The sequence below is a fragment of the Diorhabda sublineata genome, chromosome 3 (genome assembly GCF_026230105.1).
Source record: "Diorhabda sublineata isolate icDioSubl1.1 chromosome 3, icDioSubl1.1, whole genome shotgun sequence".
In the NCBI taxonomy this organism is placed as follows: Eukaryota; Metazoa; Arthropoda; class Insecta; order Coleoptera; family Chrysomelidae; genus Diorhabda; species Diorhabda sublineata.
Window position 1 is genome coordinate 8,877,358 of NC_079476.1, and position 24,696 is coordinate 8,902,053.

The 24,696-nt window shown below is 31.1% G+C and overlaps 1 protein-coding gene and 1 non-coding gene across 2 annotated transcripts; one reads left to right on the forward strand and one right to left on the reverse strand.

Annotated features, from left to right (window-relative positions):
- Positions 1-239: 239 nt before the first annotated feature.
- LOC130441222 (uncharacterized) lies at positions 240-16,992 on the reverse strand. The gene is made up of 4 exons (XM_056774796.1): positions 16,928-16,992; positions 10,702-10,766; positions 5,159-5,406; positions 240-496 (listed from the first exon to the last, which is right to left on the reverse strand). The coding sequence occupies exons 1-4, from the start codon at positions 16,949-16,951 to the stop codon at positions 240-242; spliced, it is 594 nt and encodes a 197-aa protein (XP_056630774.1). The 5' UTR covers positions 16,952-16,992.
- Positions 938-1,056, forward strand: LOC130442232 (5S ribosomal RNA). Its single transcript, XR_008909702.1, has one exon. It is a non-coding gene; the product is annotated as a 5S ribosomal RNA (ribosomal RNA).
- Positions 16,993-24,696: the final 7,704 nt, after the last annotated feature.

The window sequence follows — 24,696 nt, forward strand, 5'->3', positions numbered from 1 at the left end:
ATTTTTGATTTTTTATTGTGAACAATAATTTAAAAGTACGAAAATAACAACTAAACATTAAATAACAATATGTTACAACAACAGTGATGCTGTATATATTTTGAAAATATCAATTACCTACTTGAATTTCAAGTAATAAATATTCTCAATAATTTATATAGCTTACAAAATGCATATAAATTGCGACTAGTCCTGGCATTTTACAAAAAATTAAATGAACGAACAAAAAAGTATAATATTTATTCATAGCCATGGTGGCCTTCCTCATTGCCTATGCTCTCATATCCACCGCCACTGGCGCCTAAACTTCCGCCGAAATCATGTCCGCTGGAAATAGAATTGTGATCACCGTAAGCACCTAGACCTTGGCTCAATGAACCATAATCAGCACCTCCGCCTTCATGTAAACTTTCTCCATGACCACCCAAAGATCCACCGTGCGATTCTAAAGCATAACCATGGCCTCCTCCAATTCCGCCTTCATGACCTTCTGAAACTGGAGGAAATTTTACTGTGATTAAACTAATTATTGACAATTTGGTGAAACTAAAATTCAGTTATAAAGATCAAAAATGTGTTTTGTTACGGCAACGGCCATACCACATAACAGTATATATTTATTTCTATGGCATATAATTATCATTTGCCAAAACAATGTTTTTAGTTACTTCTCCTTATTTTCAAGTAAATTCATCACACCCAATATGCAACTATGTAATTTTGATTCCTTCGCTAGACTTTTAAAAAAGAATGCCATTCATCAATAAATAATTAGTGTGCTTAAAATCTTTTGGTGTATATTTATACATACTTATTGAGATTACATTTTGATTGCTTTCGGACGTAGAATTTCTAACAGATTTTAATTAAACTTAAATATTGAAGATTTCGTTAAATGTGCAGTTCCGTCATAAAGCTTAAAAGTAGATAAATTGACGGCAACGACCATACCACACTGAATATACCGGTTCTCGTCCGATCACCGCAGTCAAGCAGTGTCGGGTGCGGTTAGTACTTGGATGGGTGACCGCTTGGGAACACCGCATGTTGTTGCCTTATTTTTTTTCTACTTAATGCTTGTAATTATCATTTGATAAAATAATGTTTTTAATTATTTCTCATTATTTTGAAGTCAATTCATTACACCCAATATGCAACTATGTAATTTTGATTCTTCGCTAGACTTTTAAAAAAGAATGTCATTTATTGGTTAATTGATTATTGGTCAATTAGTGTACTTAATATCTGTTAGTGTATATTTATAAATACTTATTGAGATTACATTTTGATTGTTTCCGGACGTGATTTTTCTAACAGATTCTAATTAAGCTCAACTATTGAAGGTTGAGTCAAATGTCGTTTTTTTTTCTCTTAATCTTGACAGTTTATTTTGTCTAAACATGGTTTTTGAGTAACCATCGTTATTTAATAATAATTAATTCTTTTCTTATTTATTATTAATTAGTGTAAATAGTATATACCCAAAATCTATTAGACATTACTGTGAGTAAACTAAAATCTCAAAATTATTTTATATAGAATTCTCAATACCATTGTACGTAAATGCATACTCATTACCACATATTAGAGTTGAATGACAATAACTTTTCTAGCAATAGAAAACAATTTATGTAACCGAGATGGCGTATTTGAAGGAAAGAATGGAATAGTTATATATGTTTATATATATTTATAGTACCTACATATAATTTCATTTCGTATTCTATCCATTTTAGTTTTTCCTTCTATTATTTGTAGGTACTCCATCTCGATTATATTTACTTTCCTAACTATCTTATTGTTAGTTTCACATTGTATATGAACAGATTTACTCTCTTTGACCGTTTTAGTCAATGCATAGTATACATTTGTTGCTTTTTTAATTCTGTTTGTAACCTCCGCTTCTAGTTTACCATACTCTGTACCAAGATAATCAAATGTTGTGACTTCTTTCTCTATTAGTCTGACTTTGTTTCTAAGTTTCTCGTCTATTATCATTCTTTTGCATTTTTCTATGTTAATTTCCATTTGTAGTTTCTCTATCTCTTCTATCCAAATGTTTGTTAGTGAAGATAGATTTTCAAAATCTACCCAGTATCGAAGTGTGCTTTTGCGCTTAAGGTGAAAGCCACCCCTTATTGGAGATAAAAATTTATTTCATAGGTCGATAGATTTACTTATTCTAAACAATTTTTATTGGTTTTTCAAGGACCTCTGTAAATTTAAAGTTATTGCTGGTTGAAGGATGGCTATATTTGGGGAGTCCCGAAATTGAAAACATTCAACCTAAAAAAACTTTATAATAAAGTTGCAAAGTTGCAAAAATTGCATAAACTTAAGTTTATGCAATTTTTGGAAAAAACTCAGAATATCTTTTTCAAAGCACATAGAGAAACCTTTAAAATGAGAAAATGTTTCGGATACTAATTGTAGAGTTTTTCTTGTCAAAGACTTTGGGCTTATATGAATTTATATGTAATAAAAATTGAAGGGATACATTAGTTCAAAGTTTGCATTCGCGCAACAAATGTCTCTTTGGCAATCCCTTTGAGATGCACCCTTTTCAAAACCGGAGATTAAAAAAAGTTTTATTAAAATGATGTTGAAGTACTTGAAATTCCCACAACATGCTTTTTTAAAAAAGTTTCTAGCTTGATAATTGAGCGAGCTAATGGCCATTAACCAACTGTTTTATTTTCAAAATTTGGGAGCACGAATTTTGGAGCATTATAAAAAAAACGTGGAGTCTCCAATCGAGCAACAGCTGGTATATAGTGGTTCACGGGTTAAACCAATTTGAAATTTTAAAACGACGTTTCTATTTTAATCATTTCATATTTTTTTGCTTCAGACTTTCATTTCCTATAACCAACTGCTTTATTTTCAAAATGTCGGAGCTCGAATTTTGGAGCATAATAAAAAAACGTGGAGCGTATAATCGAGCAACAGCTGGCATATAGTGGTTCACGCTTCTATTTTAATCATGTCATATTTTTTTGCTTTAGCCTTTCATTTCCTTGGTGAAATTCCAAGGAGTAGGCAGATTGAGGATTTGGAATCAACGAGGTGAAAGGGGTGATTCGTTGCGTAGAGTAGGTAGATTAAGACCACGGAATCAGATCACTTTTTACCAATGAACGAATAAACACCCTATCCCCATCCTTCTCTTGATAATGGTTCCAAAGTGGAAGTCGAAACGTCAAGATTTTCAAAATTCCGACGCGGTTCAGCCCGTGGAGGACGCGTGGCAGAAATGTTTTCGTTGCGTGTTTGTAGCGCACAATACAATAACAAAATGAATAAAAGGTGGTAAGTACCAGGATTTAGAAAATTACAATTCAGAAAAAAATCATTATAAATTGTATCTTTAGCGTTACTGTTCTCGTCATAAACACTTGGGGAAGAATTAATTGGCTGCAATTCCTGGTTTGCTCTGGACTAAAATATCTTGATTAGTTTGGAGCATAGCTGTTAGACATATGCTTTTTTTTCAAAACTGTCATGATCTCCATTTTGGCATTCATTTTATAGTCTCGATGAAATGATTTTAAATCTTCAGCCAAAGACAATGCAAAGTTGTATTCGGGTTTGCTTTTTCCAATTTTTCTGGCTTTATTCATCTTCTCGTCCATCCTTTGCATCAACTTTGTAATCATTGTATCCTCTAGTATGATGTTCATGTAGATTTCATACTAAAATTAATTATTGCACAAATGCAACTAATAAATTGCGCAGGTAACAACTAAGGGACTATATAAACAGATATATGAATCTTAACTGAAAGATTTTCAAATCTTTATACCATTTTCTGGGGAGTATGTACAACACACTATACTGATGTGACAATAAAATTGAGGATAAGTAACTGATTTTCAATTTAATATTTTGGTTTACCTCCTGGATCATAAAAACTATGAGTTCATTTTCAAACAAACTATAATGATGTTAAAAAAGTTTAGTAAATTAGTAGATATGGACATTGAAGATTGTTATTTTTTAATGATTTAGTTTTAGAATATCTACATGAAAGAGAAAGATAATGAGAAACGAATGAACTTTTATATACATTTATTCACAAAACACCAACAACACAGCTAAAAATTAGTTACAACTACAACAAATATTGTGATAACTGGTAGTTATTTTTATGTTGATACTAAATCTCATTGTCGTAAAATACTACTAACTACAACCACATTAAAAGATATATATCTATTAGTTGTAATATATACTTCTATGTACATAAAAAGAACTACCGATGTTGCCAATTTGTACATATTTATTCTAACTATAAAACAATTTATACAAGTAATGGATTTGATAGTATGTAATTTGAGGTTTAATTTTGAGCACCTACAAGTTTATAATAAGGAATTTTTTGTTAATAGAACTATGAAATTTTTAATATGAAAAATATAATTTGATTAGGTTTTTAAAACAGGTGAAAATATTGACGTTTCCATTTATTTCCGTCTATATCAAAACATTCCCAAATAAGTCGAATCGTCAATATTTTTAAGTGTTAAAAACCAATTTTCAATGGAAAAAGAAAGTTATGCTCTCTCATAACTTTGGCTACTTCCTGCTTCAGATGCTTATTCTTCATGATAAACTTTCTAATGCATATATTGCTTAAACTTGTATGTGATCAAAATGTTTCTATGATTCAAATGCTAGATGAGTGTATTCTGAACAGGAAATTGTTATTGTCGATGCCGATTAAAGTTAATTCTAATTACCATACTTTTAAGCATGACTAAACTGACTAATAAAACTGAAAAAGACATTTATCACCATTTTAATAATTAAAAATTTAATACAAACAAGATTTTGTTATTGTAATATATTGTAGACAAATTCCCTGGAAATTTCCTGATCAGAAAACTGTCACCTGGTGAAAATGTAATGATAAACACCACATTTTTTGTTAGTAAAAACAGTACAGATTTTTAATGAAGTAGTAGTAATAGTAATGATTAGAGAGGATGAATAAACGATAAATTTCATGACACATATTCGGTAAGTACTGATGAATATTAGTATCTTTCTATGGTTGTGACAGTACCTATCAGTTAATTCATATGAAAATCTATTGATTCATTTTCTCAGTCTGATATTTAATGGAAAATGGAGTGGAAATAGATATTTGTTTATCTACCTGAGTGTCCAATTCCATATCCATGACCACCTCCAATAGTGCCACCTTCCCATCCTCCGTGTCCTCCATAACCTCCATGGCCACTATCATGTGCAACTACTTCACCATCGTCAATGCCTCCTGAGTATCCAATGACTTTGTAGCCTTCATCTCCACCTCCTCCTTCATGTCCAACATGTTTGACAACTGTGTGGGTGTGGTGGATGTGTTTCACTTTGAACGGGACGTGGATGATCACTTTCTTGTGTCTAGAAAATAGAAAATAGAAAATAATATTGATAAAAGAGTGGATAAAAATAATTTTTGAGCAAACTACGAAAACAATTAGTATTGAATATAAAATCAATGATATTTTGTCAATATAAAAATAAAATATAATTCATAATATATTCATGTTTTAGTAGATTTCTCTTTCATCAGCAAATAGATTGGACGAGTTAACACATGCGTATAGACAGGAAAATTTAGATTTATTAAATATGTATCGAGTTTATTTTTCCCCGAAGGGTTAATAACAAGAGTCAGTACAAATGTTTCTGTAAATAATTTCCTCATATTGTCAACCGTGATTCAGTTTTTCAAAATAATGTTTGTGTTGACAACATTCACTTGGATATGTCATTGTGAACACGAACTGACATTTCTAGGATTTTGAAATTAAAAATAAGGATAATGATGCAAGACAAATAATAGTGATAAAATAAGTGTAGATGATCTCGAAATAACACAAACATCTTAAAGGAATTAGTCGACGGTAGCTGGGCTTATATTACTAAAATCAGTTCAACTTTTTTCAGAATTGTTGTTTTAAAATATTGAGCAATCAATGAAAATCATCATCAGTTATATGGAGAAAATTTTTAACTTGTTAATATTCAATAAGTCTTTCTATCAAGTCATCTCTTATAGTGTTTATTGGCTCAATTTCTTCACGTGTATCTCTTACTTTAAGCTTTGGTCGTATACAATATCTATGCTTTCTTTTCTTTTTACTTAAAATATGAAGTCTGCTAGCATAAAATCGTCATCAATCGAGAATTTCTTTAATAAAATCGTCTTGATGTGGACAAACAGTTGTAAACTAAAGTGTTAATTGAATGGAAGACGACTTTATGTTAACTTGGTGTTGGCAACATGAGAAAAAATTTAATAAAACTTAAGTTGAGTTTGAATGGAGTTTCCAATATTTCCAGCTAATAAAATAAAAAGTATGTTAAAACAGGGAGGTGTCGAGAAGATGCTTATTTAAAAAAATTGGAAGAGAAGATAATAATAATAGAATAAAGGATGTTATAGACAAATAACAAGGTAGTGGTATGCGTAGGTAAGATGCATGGAGGAAATAAGGTTTCCATGCTTAACCAAAAGGTACCAAGAAAACTGAAGAACTCTAGCTTTTGGTTAAAGTTTTGAGATTTCGATAAATATTCATAGCAATTGCAAATAAAACTGAATTTTTTTAATCTGGTTAACACACACACGTAGATTCATACTATTGAAATTCAAGTATCCATTGATCCTATATACATTGGTCATATTTCGAGATTTCAAAAAATCATCTTTTCAGGAACATAGTTTTATGTATGATGATTCTTACTCGCTCTGTGTTTTGGGAATCTTTAAACGTATGTGGTATCCAATTTATTATTGCGGATACATCTCTATCATTTGATAAATCTTGGATGTTCTTTGATCATAAGTCTCATTCTCTAAATGATTAAATCAGTAATAAAAGAAGTGGGCCTACTGGTACATGTCTCATCCCCTAGCAATATTTGTCGTCTTTTAAATTCGCTAGCAACGACACGCAGTTGCTTATTGAGGACGTATCACCAATTGCTCGTTGAAACCGTTGAAGACATTGCTGTTCACTTAAACCGACCTTGTAAAAAATAGTAGATCATATCGCGTACATTTCTAAATTTATAATTCGATAACCAATCGTAAGCAAAACTATTTACTCTCTGGTAGCAGCGATTCGATTATATTCAGAGTTTACTACTCAAAGACCTTCAGTTGAGTGGCATCTCAAAATATATAAAGTGGCCTTCGTAACTCACCTTATTCTATTAATTATTAACATTAATGGTGCAGCTATTTTATAACTTATGGTTAATCGTGAACTAGATAATTTGTTTTTATATTGTGACATTGTAGTTGTTGGGGTTGGAAAACTGTCTATTTTTGACTTTGAAGCAACTGGCATAAAGGTTATAGCATTCCTGTAATTTCACAGTCTAAAATTTGAATTTTATTATTAATAAAATCTTCCACGTATCCTTTTAACAATTAGCGAAGATTTCCATCCTTCAGGTCTCTTCATAACACTTACGACTTGTGGCCATAGTTCTAGGGATTGAGTCTTAAATCGGGAACTGGTATGAGTGCGTTCAAATATAGATAATTTTTTATTTTGAGTTGATAGTCGATAGCATGTTTGGTTTGTATTTTGTGCATATAGTTGTAAAGAAACTGTTTTAGTACAGTAGATGTTGGAGGAATCAGATAAGCACTAGATAAGGGTTTGATACTTGAGTATGACCCGAAAACAGTGAGTAGTGGGTTGAACATCTAACGAAAGAGAACATATCCATGTCGCAATGAAAGGACATGTTGATTATTTTTTTGATATCTATAACGTCGTTCAAGGTGAATATGTTTTTGTCGGCTAAACAGTGCTTTGATGTTATCACTGGATCTCATACTATAATAATGCATTGGAGGTCATTCATCATTGATTGCAAAAGAGTTTTTGACAAAAAAGGCATTCCAATGATGTCGCTCCCACTCTATATTCCCAATAATGTACTTGAGACTCCTTTATTTTCCACGATGAAGTCGGTAGAGCAGGTCAAGAAGTTTTAAATGTGGTCATAGTTCTAGGATTCAGTCTAAAATCGGGAATTGATATCAATGCGTCTCTTTGTCTAAATCTGCCTAGCAAAGATAATTTTTTATTTGGAGCTTAAATTCGATAGCATATTTTTTGGTTTCTATTTTGTGCATATATTTTTAAAGAAACTGTTTTAGTACAGTAGATGTTGAAGGAGTTAGATAAGCTAGATAAGGGCTTGATATTTGAGTATGACTCTTGGACCCGAAAACAGTGAGCAGTGGGTTAAAATGTCTGAACGAAATAAGACATATCCAAGTCGCAGTCCAAGAAACTTTTAATCAATTTTTTCGCTATCATAGCGTCGTTTATGGTAAATATGTTCTTGTTTGCCAAAAAGTGATTGGATGTTGTCACTTATATAGACTGGATCTATCACTACGATATTCGCTGGAGATCATTCGTCATTGATCATTCCAATGATGATGCTCCCACTCTATATTCCCAATAATACACTTGAGATTTTTTTATTTTCCACGATGAAGTACACCACAAAGGAATTCATCATGGTAGAGCATGTCAAGAAGTTGTTAAATTTGGTATTAAACAGGTTAACTTCATACGGTTTCTAAAAAATACTTTTCATAGAGACTATTGTGAAGTTCGCTGATAAAATTTCAAGTGAAAATTCATTTGATTATTTTTTATGGTCCTCCACATTAACAAGAAGCGTAGCTTAAGTTCTCCGAAATTAATGACCAGTGTACGTATAGGAATTTGATAATTTTAGTTGATTTTTTATAAAGTTTACTATCATTATAGTAAAAATTATTCCAGCAATTTGGTTGGCTTTTTTGACGTTTGTATTGAATTTTTTTGCGCATTAGATACAGAAAGAACTATGCGAAGATTCAATATTTCTTATTTGAATACATAAACTTATACGCTAATAACATTGAATGATTAGAAATTTATCAAATTGTTTGCGATCATATTAATTCTGTCGCAATAAATTATAGTTTATATACATAAATATATTATCGCGGTGAAAGTAATTCTAAACAAGATAAAAAAAGAAACTGAGAAGTTTACTTTCTAATACATCAATTAGAAGGTTTCGCTCTAAATTTTTTTTTATCTAATCCATTTCATGGTCACGGTTATTTCATATTATGATCGTACAAATTTCTACTTTGATGATTGGTGAAAATACATAGTTAATTTTATCTTTGATATAAAATATCATAAGTTTAGGTGGGTGAGAAGAGAAGGCAGAAAAATAATAACAGATTTATATTCTAGTGGGAAAAATATATATGAAGTCTTAACAAATTATTCACTTATTATTTTTTGATATACAATTTTCAATATTACAGTTCTTAAAATATAATATTCATTGTGCATTGAAAATTGAAGATTTTTATATTGGCAAATTAATAGTATCATATATTTGAAGATTCCAGTAGAACTTATAAAGAAATAATGATTTAACGAGCATGATTAAATTTTCGGTAAAGCGTTTAAAAAAATTGATAATTAAAAGAGATATCCCTCAACCATGTCTTCGTCTATTTAAAATGATTTTTAATCATTATTTATTGATTGCCTACTCATCAAAGTTCAGAGATACTAACTTCTTGATATATTTGTCTTATTCTGTTTTCCTTTTTCGATGAAAGAGAGGCTATTATTTAATTAAATTTGTGCGGTTTACGGAAAGATCTTGACGAAAATTTGCTTATGAAAGATTTCCTTCGCTAACTTTCACTGAAAACTTGACAAAATTGCGCAACTTATCAAGGTAAATCGGTATAAAAGCTGTCAAGACATTGCTGATGAATTGGGTACCAACAATTAAATAGTTTGGGATCGTTTGAAAAATGTATATTTAACAAACTCGATGTTTGAGTACTGCATAAAACAATGAAATGCATCCATTTTTTTCGAGATTAGTTATAAGTGTTGATAGATGGATTAAATACGAGAACGTTAAGGGCATAGGATCGTGGTTAAGTGTACTTAAGTGACACAAAGGAATACAACGTCCGTATTGACAGCCTGTAAGGTGATAAAGTGTATATGGTGGACAATCTGAAACGTGGTCAAAGTGTTAATTCAGCATTATAGTGTTAAAAAGTGACCAGATTACAGGTTGAAATTCAGGAGAATTGCCCAAACATCTTTATTAACTGCCTAAAAATTTAATGAGCTCAGTTAAGAATTTCTAGTGCATTCACTGTCACTGTATATCCCGAATATTGTACGTCTCACTATTATCTGCTTTTACAAAACTTTTTGCCGGAAATAAATTGCACAATAATAAGATCCTGTCTCAAATTCTTTGCCACTCAATCACAGATTGGGTTAATAAGCTAACCAAAAATAATTAATAGCGATAATAATAGTGATTTTTCGGTAAAAAAATTTTTTATTTAATTAAGAAAATATTTTTCACAAACTCTTATTTTTTTGATTATAAATCCTTGGAACTTCTTGTTTCTATTAATTTAATTTCAAAACAGATTATAAACCACAAATTTTTATTATTAAAAGGAATTATAATTCATTTATTTTGAGCAATCTAGTGAAAGTTATTAATAATAAAGTTAATAAGAATATTTTAGAAAGTAGCGACTGATTTATTTAGTAATGAACTTACATTTGAATAAAGTAAATATTTTGGATTAATTTATTGATAATAAACACTTACCCTCCTCCACCACCACCACCGGCGTGACAGATATCTAGAAGAACTAGCACGAGGATTGAAGCAATCTATAATTGAAACAAAGCAATTATTGATAAAAATGCAAATACAAAAAAATAGAATTCAAGATATAGTACACAATGCCATATAAGCATAAGTTATTTTTTGTTATTTCAACACAGAGATAAGAATAAAAGGTTTAAGTGCGTGTTCCTTAACGATAAATCGAATTACTTCACATGGGAGTGTGCTGCAATGATAGAGAACATATTTTTTTAATTTGTTTTATTTAGGATACAAATAGGACAAATTCATAAAAGTATCCAATAATAATCACACAAAGATTTATGAATTCACTAGACAAATATATTAATTCAAATTATAATTATTTTAAGCAAACAAGTCATATGAAAATATAAATTTGGGAAAACTAATCGTTTACTAGTTTTTCAACTAGTAAACTGTGCTGCAAGAGTTTGTAACTCTGTTAGCAGGAGATTTTCGATAATAACTTGTGTATAAAATAAATGGAATGTTATGAAGTTTGTGAGTTACTGGCAACATATTTTTATTGGAGATTTATGAGTAAACAACATACCTTCAAATTGTTTACATCGATTGAGATTCTATTATCAAGCGAAGAAGATGCCTGTCCACATCTGTATAACATTTACTTTAACAATAGGGAATAATCTAGTTTTCAACCATTTCTAATTTTGAAATATGGATATAGTAACGCGGGTTCCAAATATTAGAACCATTTTTTAATATGTTTACCATACGCCATATACACTCAAATTGGTAAAACTCTTTGAAAAACGTAATTAAAAATCTATATTAGGAATTTTTTATGGAATAAATATCTTTTATTGTGAAGAATTTGTTAGAGTTGTCAATAGGTTTTAAATTTCGAAGCAAATGTTTTCATTATTAGCTACGCTTTTGATACTTCATCAGTTTTGGTCACAAACATTACCCAGATCCCGTTCCATTGCAATAACTAATTACATCAAGAGACTAGATATGTCCCAACGATCAGAATACACTTTAGGTAAACTTGATTTGAGGACGTACATTGATTAGAAATTTCATTGCTGCCAATTCAAGATGTGGAATAGCTACCCTCTCAGCGAGAGCACTCAAATTGAATTTTACCTCAATACATAGTTATTTATGTTGTAAGTGCGGGAAGTGATTTAGTACGAGCCGAGGCAAGAATATCTAATCGAGTACCGTAATAATAACTTCATGGACGTATATCGTAATAAGTTTTTTTTCCATACTGCTTTCGGTTTTAAATAAAAAGCAAAATTATATTAAAATATGAAATGTCATATTTGACAATTTTACTGAAAAATAGCTCCTTTGATTATTCTCTTATTATTTGAAAAAATAAATAATAACCCTTCAAAAATTAGAATAATGAGAGAATTTAAGAGTACTGTAAAGTACAAGGATATATAAAGTGTCATTTTCCGGACTCAAATTAGTACTCTAAAGTACGAAAAAGTGTTATTTTACTGATGAGTTCATGTTTGGATTAACCAGCGACAGCAGATGTATAAGGCTATGAAATAGAGTAGAATGTACAGCCTCAGTAACTCTTGTTAAACGAGTTATTTCTTTTCAAGTAGAAACCGAGATATTTGGTACGTCTTCGGTTAAGACACACACATATATATATATATATATATATATATATATATATATAACATAGGTAACAGTTTACGTCCAAAAATCTCTTCAATTATTCAAGAAGCACACATAATATATTTGCTTCACTAAGCTTATCAAATATGATGATCCAGCTAATTAACATGCTTATTATTTTCGTGTTTCATGTTTTTTGAAGCAATATCAAGGTATGTAAACAAGTAGAGAAATTATTGGAATATACGTTATATGAAAAGGTTACCAGGTTGTAATTTTGAATGGCGTTTAGCGTTGAGGACTCAAAATAAAACTGTCCAAAAGTTTTTTTAAATGCTAGCATTTCGATCTTTTATTTCATCTTTATCAAGGCTGAAAATATGAGGTACATTATAACTAAAACATTGATGTTATAATGTATCATATATTTTTAGCCTTTGTTGGCGTTTTAAGAAGCCCTTGGTCAGTTTTATTTTGAGTCTTCAGCCCGCAATACCGTTGAAAATTACGTACTAGGACAATAATATCAGCAAAGACGTTCTCAGGTTGTTTTAATGATATCGATCTTACGCACAGACGTTGATCTACCTCGAAATTGTTAATAAACAAATTGTAGAATCCCTAAGAGAAGGAAAATTGCATTTTAATAGACAATGATGTACAGAAATCTTCTGAAAGAAAAAACTGTGCAATGACTGGAATAGCCAGTAAAATGGAACTTATTGTTTCCGTGTGGGATATGAATGATAGCCTTTATCTTCCAATCGCTCACCAGGAGCTGATTATAGAGGCTGATCAATTTACTCTTCACATAATGGAAGAGGTCATAACGTTTTTCTATTTTTTTTTTCGAGTGGATACTATAAAAATTCAACTTAATTTTATTGCAATATTCCCAAATTAAAGACGTTACAAGAGTTTGTGCAAAATTTTATTCCCTTATTCATGTTGCAATATCATTAATTGTAATTTTTTACAATCATTTCGACGCAGATGTGACCTCCGTTGATGAGTTTTTTCCAACTTCCAATGCAGCTTCCAATTGGGATTCGTGAGCTGCCAATTGATTTTCGAGAATCTTACTGAGAAGCAGGTTAACGGTGGTAAAATCGTGTCCAATATCTGACGTAGAAACAATTTGTTCTTTTTCTTTGATCCATTTATCTTCATCGGCCATGTCCAAATAGAATTGCCAAAGTTTTTTGCTTTCTTCGAGTCATGATCTTCGTTTAACAGCAGGGTCTTACTAGCTGAGCATAAGCTTCTTCTAATTGTTGTTTCTAAAACCGAAGCGGAATCGCGATGTTCGTATCCTTCTAGCTAGTGACCTCCGCCCATATACCCATCGACAAAATTCCAAAAAAATTCAACGAGGAGGAGATTTTAAATGTCGTACAACTTGAAAGAGAACATGAATGCTTGTGGGATAAATGTTGTATACATACAAAAATAAAGAAATGCGGGCTTTGGCAACATCGTGTTGGAATTGGTAATGACTGACTACCGATGAAGTTGAAGCAGAAATCAGAAGTATTTGAAATACGTACTTCTTAGAAATCGAAAAATCTACAAGATCTGGGGTTAAGGGGAGCGGCAAAATAGTTTGATGGGTCTCCTTCGTTTTTAAACCCAGAACCATAATTTTATTTTCGCTGGTAATGCATTTCTCAGCAGAGTCTCTTGGTGCTGAATGGAGCTCTGTATAGGTAAAAGTAACTCATGGAAGTTTTCAGCAGTAACTCGCAATGCCAATATGTAACTAGAAAAATCTTCTAATCCTAATTGTTTCAGTAACAAAGCAGAAGCTCAAGTAAGTTATAGGTCTATCGCTTAACCATTTTCCTATCCAATGTAGTTTCGCTTTTTTGTTCTAATATATCGATCAACTCTTCTCTTAGTAGTGTATATATGTTCCTTAAACATTTCTTTTTCAACCGATTTTGCCACGAAATTTTAACTTGTGCACACCTGAAGAAAAATCCGTGAATGAATGGCCTAGTCTAAACAACTGGGGCCAGGCCATCGCTGTCTTGTATGCAGGACTGTCGTCAGCATTACTGGCTTCGTATCAATTCTGCTTTAAAGATGAGTTTGGGCTAGCATAATGAATTCCAGATATATTATCACGAGCGAATAATTTGATTTTTTTTAATTCTAATAATTTATTTTCGATTATGGTTTTTAGTTTAAAATTTCGTTTTCCAAAAAAATTTAACAAGGTTCTGGTCTGCTATTCTGTCCAACCAGGACGCCTTTGTGGGTAGATAGTTTTTTCTATGTTATATTAAAGTTTTCACAAAATTGAATCACTCCATTGAATTGAAATCAATTCTCTTTTCAAATAGAAACGAAGTACTAATGTAGAGACAAAAACTTTGTCAAGAATCTATTGTTTATTATGATAAATGAATACTATAAGGCTAAATCGCTCAAGGTTAGTGAAATAAAAATACACGTAAATAGTAGAATCGAGTGACTCTGTGTGTTTGATTTTATTATTAGTATTATAAAAGTAGAATACAATATAATATCCATGACAAATACGATAAAATTAATGAAGAAATTCCAATGTCCACACCTTATTTTATTACTATGTTCATTCAATGTTTGACTCTTTTTTCACACGTTACAACACATGGAAGAACGGAGTTGTATCCATACCAATATTGGTTTTTTATACAATGTTAAGATTAGAAGAAAAAGTTTATGTGATTTATTGTTATGGAAGCGGCGAAAGATCAATAAATATCCTTCCGAATAAATTTCTTTACTGTAATAAACAAAAGAACTGCTCGCGTTTGATCAGCATACTTTTTACATCAGAAGCATTCATAACAAAGAAACAGATATCAAAACTCATGATGAAACTGATGCAGATACTTAAGTTGCTTCAAATTCAATAGATGCAGATCCCAAAATGATACACAGAAGTCGAAACGTACAAACTTAAGTAAATACAATTACAGAGAAGGCAAGACAACTATAGTTCTGTTTGTTTTTAAAGGAAATAGTGTTCTGCAAGAAGGCAGTATTTGAAAAAAATGAATTTATTACTATTAAATACTCCTACTGGAATTTGATGACGATAATAAATTGAATATTCAGTTTAATGAACCGGCTGAAACCTACAAGAGAAGTAGCTATAAATATGTAAAATTTAATATGTATTGAAAATTTTGAGGAAACCTACCTAAACCTAAGTTTACTACCATCCTTTTGAGCTCTAAGCTCCAATATCATAAAATCCAAACTCTTTTGGCTAAAGCGGGGGCAGACAAGCTCTTTATGGGATCCGAGCACTTCTGTGGTATCAGCTACTGAACAATGGAAAAGATGGTAGATAGGAGCAAAACCAATTATTGGGACACGCTAAAAGGCAAAGACTCTTCTGGGAAACTATAACCAGAGTAGATCTGCTGAATGTATCATCCTAAGTAAGAACAATATACGAAAACTAACAGGAATTCTATCGGGGCACTATTGACTCAACAAACACCTGAAGACGCTAGTCCTAGCAGAAAATGTGGCATGCAGGTTGTTGCACAGAGGACGAGACCTCTATCCACATTCTTTTGAAGTGTGAAACACTAAGAAGCTCAAGAGCACTAAATCTGGGAGCGTATGAAATAGAAGAAGGATTTTCAAAAGCAGTAGGATCGATGGATAAGCTGTAAACACAGGATTCTCAAGTATCGCAGCTAGAAAGGAAGAGACAATAGATCCTTTGGATCGCAGTATATACGAGACCCCAAATCAATTTAGGTGATCCTGATCATATTTTTAAATGAATTACAAATATATCCCAACAACAACGTTTCTTGAAAATTTTCTTGTTTTGTAGGCATCGTTAACCGTGGTTGAGAAGCAAAATTGTGTAGTAAATAAGTAGTAATTCCTACACAATCAATTTTCCTCTACATTTCTGTACCAATATGTTCATAATATATATATAATATAACTTCTGTTATCATTAGCATCTATTATTAAAGTAATTCTTTACCACAAATATCAAAAAGATTTGTGCCAAATATTTTTTTAAGTTCAAGTTAAATAAAGGGTATTTCATTATGAATTTTTTTTACTCAATTTTCCATTTTATGCTTTTTGGTTTTACAAAGCTATATATGATTTCAGAATAAATTTCAAGTTTTATAAATAAAAATTATTTACGTTTATAATGAAATTAGATCTATCAGCCATAGATTGTAAGCTGTAGTAAAATGTAGAGTTAATTCGCGCGATATTATTACAAATTTTTTTATTGAATCAAATAAAATTTTTTTAGAAAATTCCGTCTAGCAATAACCAATTTTAAACACTTTACCTTTAAAGTGATTTTCGGTGAATAAAATTGTTTAAAAAATGGATAATTAACACAGCGTCTTGCTTTTTTTGGTTTATAATTTCAAAATACATTCGCACATAATATTGCAAAAGTAAATTTTAAAAAATTTATAACCATCTATTCGAAACTCTTTTTTATTTAGATGGATACTTTTGCTAGAAGTGTATAATTTCAATAGAATAATTAAACTGATAATGAAATTTTAAAAATTATAAAAATGAGAATAATTCTTACCAGAAGATGAGAAGCCATTTTCATATGTCACTAATACTAGCAAGTGGCTAGATTTACACTTTACAAAGTCTGAATGTAATGTGAACTTTCAAGTTCGCCTCTCACTATTTATATGCTTTATTTTTATGAAAAGATGAAAGGAAAAATATTTTAATAGTGGAATCACGAAAGTGGCGAAAAGTATATCCGAGATCAGCCGGAACAACATCCTTAGAGGCAACGAGTGAATCGAAGCAATCACATTTAAAAAGTTTGTTTAAATGAGTAGTGGAATATTTCACTGAACGGATCTGCTTGAAAGCAAACAAGTGACGATTAGATGTAATTGGAGTGCTAATGATATAGTATATATTTTGAATAACTGTACTATCGATCGCAATAAATGACTGATTTATTTTTTTTACGGAAGTTAAATATTTGTGAATAGTCTTAAGAATTGACGATATGGAATCAAAATAAGACAAATAAAATATCATTAAATTGTTGTTTATATGAGTGAAACTGAAACAAAATTCGTGAATGACTTTTATTAAACTTGATTCAACATTTTTTTTAATAAAATATTAGTTTGTCTATGTCAGGCAACGAATGTACGTAGCGAAATCTTTTAAATCGAGCTTTATATAACAATACAGAATTTCAGCTAATTACAAAATTATTTCATGACTAATATCACGACCTAGGTCACCAGGATAGAATAAAAATTTTTCATGCTGTAGTTAATTTATTTAGTAACAGTAGTTTGTGTTTTTTATCCAAATTAATGAGCAAGTAATTTTAAAAACACATCACAGGAGAAACAAAATTAAGTGTTGCCTATCGCAACATACTCTCAATTCAAACGAAATTTATTGTCAAGGGTAAAATGAATATTTGTCAAAATAAAGCATTTACGCTGAATGTCTTTTATTAAACTTGTTTCAACATTTTTTCGATAAACTCTTCATTAGTCTCTCTATGTCAGGCTACGTATGCACACAGCGGAATCTTTTAAATCGAGCTTTATATAAAAATACAAAATTTCAGCTAATTACAAAAAAATTTCATGACTAATATCACGACCTAGGTCACCAGGATAGAATGAAAATTTTTCATGTTGTAGTTAATTTATTTAGTAACAGTAGTTCGTGTTTTTTATCCAAATTAATGAGCAAGTAATTTTAAAAACACATCACAGGGCAACAAAATTAAGTGTTGCCTATCACAACACACTCTCAATTCAAACGAAATTTATTGTCAAGGGTAAAATGAATATCTGTCAAAATAAAGCATTTACGCTGAATGTCTTTTATTAAACTTGATTCAACATTTTTTCGATAAACTCTTCATTAGTCTCTCTATGTCACTCTACGTATGCACGTAGCGGAATCTTTTAAATCGAGCTTTATATAAAAATACAGAATTTCAGCTAATTACAAAAAAATTTCATGACGAATATCAAGACCTAGGTCACCAGGATAGAATAAAAATTTTTCATTCTGTAGTTAATTTATTTAGTAACAGTAGTTTGTGTTTTTTATCCAAATTAATGAGCAAGTACTTTCAAAAACACATCACAGGGGAAACAAAATTAAGTGTTGCCTATCGCAACACACTCTCAATTCAAACGAAATTTATTGTCATGGGTAAAAAGAATATGTGTCAAAGTAAAGCATTTACGGTAATTTGGAGTTACTGGCCCACAAGTAAGTTTTTAGAAAAATAGCTTAATTGAGACAGTGAAAACACCATTTAATAGCTCAATTACTGTGTACAATATCGATTATTCATCTATCTTGTACTGGGTGTTTCAAGAAAGTGTAGGTAGAAAACTGGATGTTTGCTTAGAAACAACTTCTCGTGTTACCAACGGTATAAAAGATAAAATACATTGAAGAAAAAAAATATTTACGGTTTTTGGATACATTCCACAAATTTGTTTTTAAACCTTCCTCTCACTGAGGGTCCTAGGTACACGGGTCGTACTAAGTAGTAATGTTATCGTAGTATTGAACATAAAATTTTTGTTAGATTTAGCAATCAAAATCTCGAGTGTGTTTTCGTAATATTTTGAATTGAAAATTATAAAGTGAGAATCGATCTTTGTACAAAAAATGATAAAATTATTGATTATCAATTAGCATGCATTATGAAAATTAGCAGCTTTTTGTGGTAATTAAGACTTTAACGATAAAATGGATATATGTTGAAAAATTGGAATTTTGAGGTCTCCTTTCTTGTGGCATTCCATAAAAATCCATTGGTCTGTAAAATCTTGAATTCTTCTAAGTTTGCCATGGAAAACTGTATACTTCAATCAATAAAATAGTAATGATAAGTCGACAATAATCAGATCGTTGAAACTTTTTTTAGGCGAGTATTTAGAGAAGTCTAGCGTGTTAAGAAGAAAAGTCATTGAACGATATTGGCGAGAAATTGGAAATGTGGAATCAAAAAAATGAATTCTTGTCGTCTATAACATCCAACAGTTAGTGTAAGGATTATGTAAGACAATCAATCTTTTTTAAGTGCTTGAAAGAAATTGAAAGAGTAGCAGTTACATCTGCACCAATTTAAACGCGTTTTAACCACATGTGCTACCAGATAGCATTTGATAAAAAATTACAAGGAAGCCGAGCCCTTAATTTAAATTTTCACAAACGAGGCTACTTTAACGTGGCAAGGAGTTATAACTTCCATAATACACATTACTGGTGTGATGAGAATCTACAAATCAAAAAGATATCATTAAGGAAACTCAAATATGCAAATGGAACACCCAAAATATGCAAATAATTTAGTCAAAATATGCACGTAACTTGTGAAAGTATGCAAAAAAATTCTCAAATTTCAAATCATTAATTCGTTTTAAAATAAACAGACATTTTAATATTTGTTATATAGGTACTAAACGTAAACTCAAAACAGTAAACCATCAAATGTTTTCTTAATAAAAAATTTTGTCTTTTGTCTGAATTTAAAAATTAATGAATGGAAAAAATTTCCACATCAACTGATCCAAATAATTGGATTTAGTAAATTCTCCCTCTAAAATATTAGCTACTTGGTTAAGAAAATAAAATTTACAAATTTTCTTAATAACATTTTTAAATTTCTGAAAAATTATGCCTACCGTTTTACCTGTGATATTTTGAAAATTTTCCACAGATTGTTTTATTAGTTTTACATGTTAGGTTTTTAGCAAATTAGATTCCTATTTTTTCCGTTTTTTTCCAGTCTTTACGAATGACTGCTCAGCATCAGTTAGGGGGTGGAACGATTCGTTACACAATTCTGAAATTAAATCTTCTAGCTGGCAAAAATTCTCGCAATTAAAAAACCTATTTTCAATCCAGTGCTCCATCTTGTTCTAATAGATTGAGTTGTAAATTGAGTGCTCGGCAACTTTTCTTTTTAGAACTGAATCCTTATGTCTTAAGGAGAATTTTATTTATATTTTTATGAGAGGAAAATGTTACATATATTAAATTGGGGTAATAGATTTTCAAATTTTGCCCGGCCCTTTTCATGTACGGTACTGCATCTGAGAAAATGAGTAAAAATTATTTCCAGGAACAGACGTAGGAAGAAAAAAAGTTGGAAGTATCTCTTGTACAACTGTGGGCACTGCGAGTACATTCGTTTCTTCTAACTCTTTATAAGCAATGAGGTAATATTTTGGAAGAATGTAGTCGTTAAGATCATCCATCAATAAATAAGCAATATAAATAGAATAGGTTTTCATCAATAGATATGTAAAAATATTTTAGCATTAATTACCTCAATTACTCCCGAATATAAGGAATTTACGTCGTTTCTTCGTAGAGTTGAGTTACTTGGTACATTGAATTTGCAATACTTTTGGAGAAAAGATGTGAAGTACTTTGACAATGGAATATTTGATGTCATCATTGCGTGTCGTAGGTCTCGGTTGAATATATCTTTTTCGTACAGCTTTTTGGACATTTTTTGGAAATATTGCGTTAATATGGTGTGTGAGTTGTGACAAAACTCCAGATATAAACCAGATATCAACCTCAACTTAGCAATATGAGCAAAAGTTTCCATGTGTTGATCTATTTGATATTTTTCATTGCATGGTATCTGCAATAAAAAAACAAAAATTGAAATATCAAAATGAAAAGCAACCAGCAACTATATCAATAATAAATTCCTGACAAATGAATAGAAAATTTAAACGAGTGTCGAAATTAATAGAAATAGGTGGAAATTTGTTATTTTTAGGGATTAAAAAAATTAAAGATAGAAAAACAAATCGAATCTAAAACACCCTGTACATGTCTCTGTATTTTCATTGTGTAAGTTGCTAAAAAAGAACTCACTTTTTACTTATTTTTGTCATTTTCAAAAACATTTATCAATCGATCTCGCACTAAGTATTGTATTGAACATACAAAAAGTATATTACGAGGTCTGGCTATTAAATAACGAGACTGCGCGCCTAGACGGCGCCCTAGACGGGTGGGGTAAATAACGATAAGCGCGTTGGGTATCTAGATATCTTGTCTATGCACGTCCCAAAACACGCTTGCGTCACTATTATAGTATTTGTGCACTAGCGGTTTGAAACGAACGTGCTTTTTTGTCGTGCCGAAAACCATATGTGACAAAAAACAGGAGCAACGTATCAATCTCAAATTTCTCGTTAAATTGGAAAAAACTCTCACTGATTGCTATGTGTATAGGCAAGAGGCTTATAGGAACAATTCTCTCTCGTGCGTGTGTTTTTGAGTGGTATAAGTGCTTTCGTAGGGGCAAAGAGAGCACTGAAGATGACCAGCGCCCAGGTTGCCCTGTGACTGCTCCGAAAACAGTCAAAATCAATCAAATTGTGCGTGAATATTGTCGAATGAACATTTGGATGATTGCCTAAGCTGTAGACGTCGATAAAGAAACAGTTAAAAATTTTACACGACGAATTACACATGACAAAAGTCTGTGCGTAGTTGGTGCCAAAAAATCTGTCTCCTGACCAAAAGCTCTTTGATCAACGGGTATGCTCAGATTTCTTTGAAAGGTTAGAAAAAAACGGCTTTGAAAGGGACCCGATTTGAGTCGATAGAAATGGTAAAGCAAAAAACGGCAGAGCTACTAAAGGCCTTCACCAAAGAAGACTTCCAGCATCGCTTCGATCAATGTAAAAAACGATTGGAAAGGTGTGTGGCGAGTTGAGGGGAGTATCTTGAATGGTAGCATTCGAATGTAGAATAATTTTTATAATAAAACCTTATTTCGTAACTCTTCTCCTTTTCTCATCTCATTACGTAATTCTTTATATGGCTTAATCCACACTGATGCAGAACTAAGTTTAGGTATTTTTCAAATAAAAATTAATGAAATACTTCAACAGTACAGAGCACAAATCTATGTAATCTCTTTAAAAGCACAAAATAAATAAGAGTGGACACAAATCGGTCTGTACCCAACAGAGAGTTAAGGGTTTAAAGTGACTTATTTTGAATTTCAGACAGGGAATATTATCCATACATTTTCTTTCAACCGCTTGACTATCTGTTTTAAGATTAGTTGTATTTTACTTAAATTAAAATATTGCTTTTCAATTGAATAAATTTATGCAAAAAGATCAATTGAGGTGGTCTGAAGATAAGATTTTGTTGCCATTTGATAAGTAAAACAAGATATTTAAGTTTTCTTTTCAAAATGCAAGTGTATGTTATAAGATTTCATGGCGTGTACTTGATTTTTGAATACCACTTATAACGGATCTCGAGAGTGGGAGTTTTAATATTTACTAGCATGGATGAGAAAATTATATAGATGAAATACCCAACTCGCGAGACATTGTTCACTTACTGATATAAGGATTCAATTCCAGGTTTCGTTTACTAAGACACTAACAATATTGTATTTCACTATCCTTACTGCATGTCTTTGTGACTGAGGACAAAAGCTGACAATTATATTCAAATTTCTATTTAAAAGCAGAGAGATTTTCGTAAACGTTGATTTGTATATGGATATCCAAATACTCTTTGACCTGATGTCACATTTTGAAGATATTCAAAATAAACTACAATCATATCGACAGGGTGATCATTTGTAGACGGTAAAGTTTTATGGTCTTATGTTTGCAACGAACACAAATTACATTGCTTCTATAGAAGAATTAGGCGATTAAGTTCTAGAAATTCAGTCATAACACAGAAACTGGTAACACTTAATTTCTTCATTCGTATCTTAGAAGCAAAGAGGCTCTATCTATTCGTTTTAGTTTAAGCCTAATATAAATAGTAAGTTTTATTTGTGCTTTTTACATTTTTCCCAGGAAACTATTTTGATAGTGTCGTGTAAGTTAATTACTAATATTTAAGCAGCGTGCCATGGATAGGTTAGTTTCAACCCATCAAAGAACCGCCCTTGGTACAGTGACGATTCTGCGCATTAGAAATTACTTGTTCCAACAGGGCAGTTATCGTTAAACGAACGATTCTGTTTTGTTGTTCCAACCGACGTGACGTCGATGACCTAACTTCAATATCCCGTATTTGACATTTTGGCGATCCCTAGATTATCTGTCGTTTTAGCAAGTTGGGTTGCTAACTTTCATGGTGTGCTATACTCTACACATGTGAGCTGGAAAATCGCTAGAAATCTTTGGAAAATAATCTGTATCTGTCAGCTTGTCAATGGTTTTAAGCGTGTGTGTATATCTTGTCGAACAGTTTTAGAGGTTTTAGCGGTTTAGTCAAAGGTAAGTGATGTTTATTGTACTCCACCATAAATTAAAAAGATTTTATTGAAAAGTCGGAAGTAATATTAGTATACGTACTGGTTTTTTATGTAGTTGTACTAATTTATTAATAAAGAATTGTTAAATAAAGTGTTTTATTTAATTCTAATTGAGTTTTGGTCCTTCAGAGTACTCCATTTTGTTTACGTACTGATAAACTGAATTTATTCTCCAAATTATGTGCACTACTGATAAATACTGTTGACTTAATGGAATGCAATATAAATTTTGATTGATACAATAGGACTAAATTTTCAGTTATAATGATAATTAATTAGCCTTGCAAAATTAATTTCACAAATAAAATATAAGAGAATACCAAAAAATTCTCTCAAAACAATATTTCTATAAATATATTAGCATAAAAAAAATTAAAAAAAATTGCATTTCCGGGAATCGAACAGAGAAAAGCAAAATCTAAAGGATGAGATCTTGACACCTCGGCCACCGTGCATTCAAGGATATACATGGTGTGAAGTACTTCAAAAACTTGTGGGCTGTGAGGCTTAGCCTAATGATTTGTAAATTAGCTCAACCTATTTTTATTGAATATTGAATATTGAAATATACAATTGTTTTCGTTGCACTAGATTTCGTTTATCAAAAGTATTGCAGGAAAGATCTTATTTTGTTTCAATTCATGTTCTGACACGAAATCTAATCATCGCGCAAGCGCCATTAGACAGAGACAGCAATACATAAATTATTTTCTCTCTTTTTCTATAAGCGCCTATCGCATGCCTACTCTATCTGTAATATCTCTATGAAATATAGACGACAGAGTTTGTAGCATTTATAGCATGTTACTAAAAAAGAATTAGTTAGGACTGTAAGAGAAAAAAACAAAGCTGAAGCTATCGAAAAAAAAAATATTATTCGTTCACTATGGACGTTCAGGCTGAAAGGAACTGACCAGTTTTCAATGCCAGTGCAGTTTACTATAAGTAAAAGTTAACACTACACAATTCCACGGTTTATACTCTGGAAAATCATGAGGCAGTAAATTACTGATGGGACG

Coding starts and splice junctions, on each gene's coding strand:
- LOC130441222 (XM_056774796.1), bottom strand. CDS start 16,951: ATGAAAATGGCTTCTCATCTTCTG. Junction 10,767..16,927: donor AAATGGCTTCTCATCTTCTG/GTAAGAATTATT, acceptor TTTCAATTATAG/ATTGCTTCAATCCTCGTGCT. Junction 5,407..10,701: donor GGTGGTGGTGGTGGAGGAGG/GTAAGTGTTTAT, acceptor TCTATTTTCTAG/ACACAAGAAAGTGATCATCC.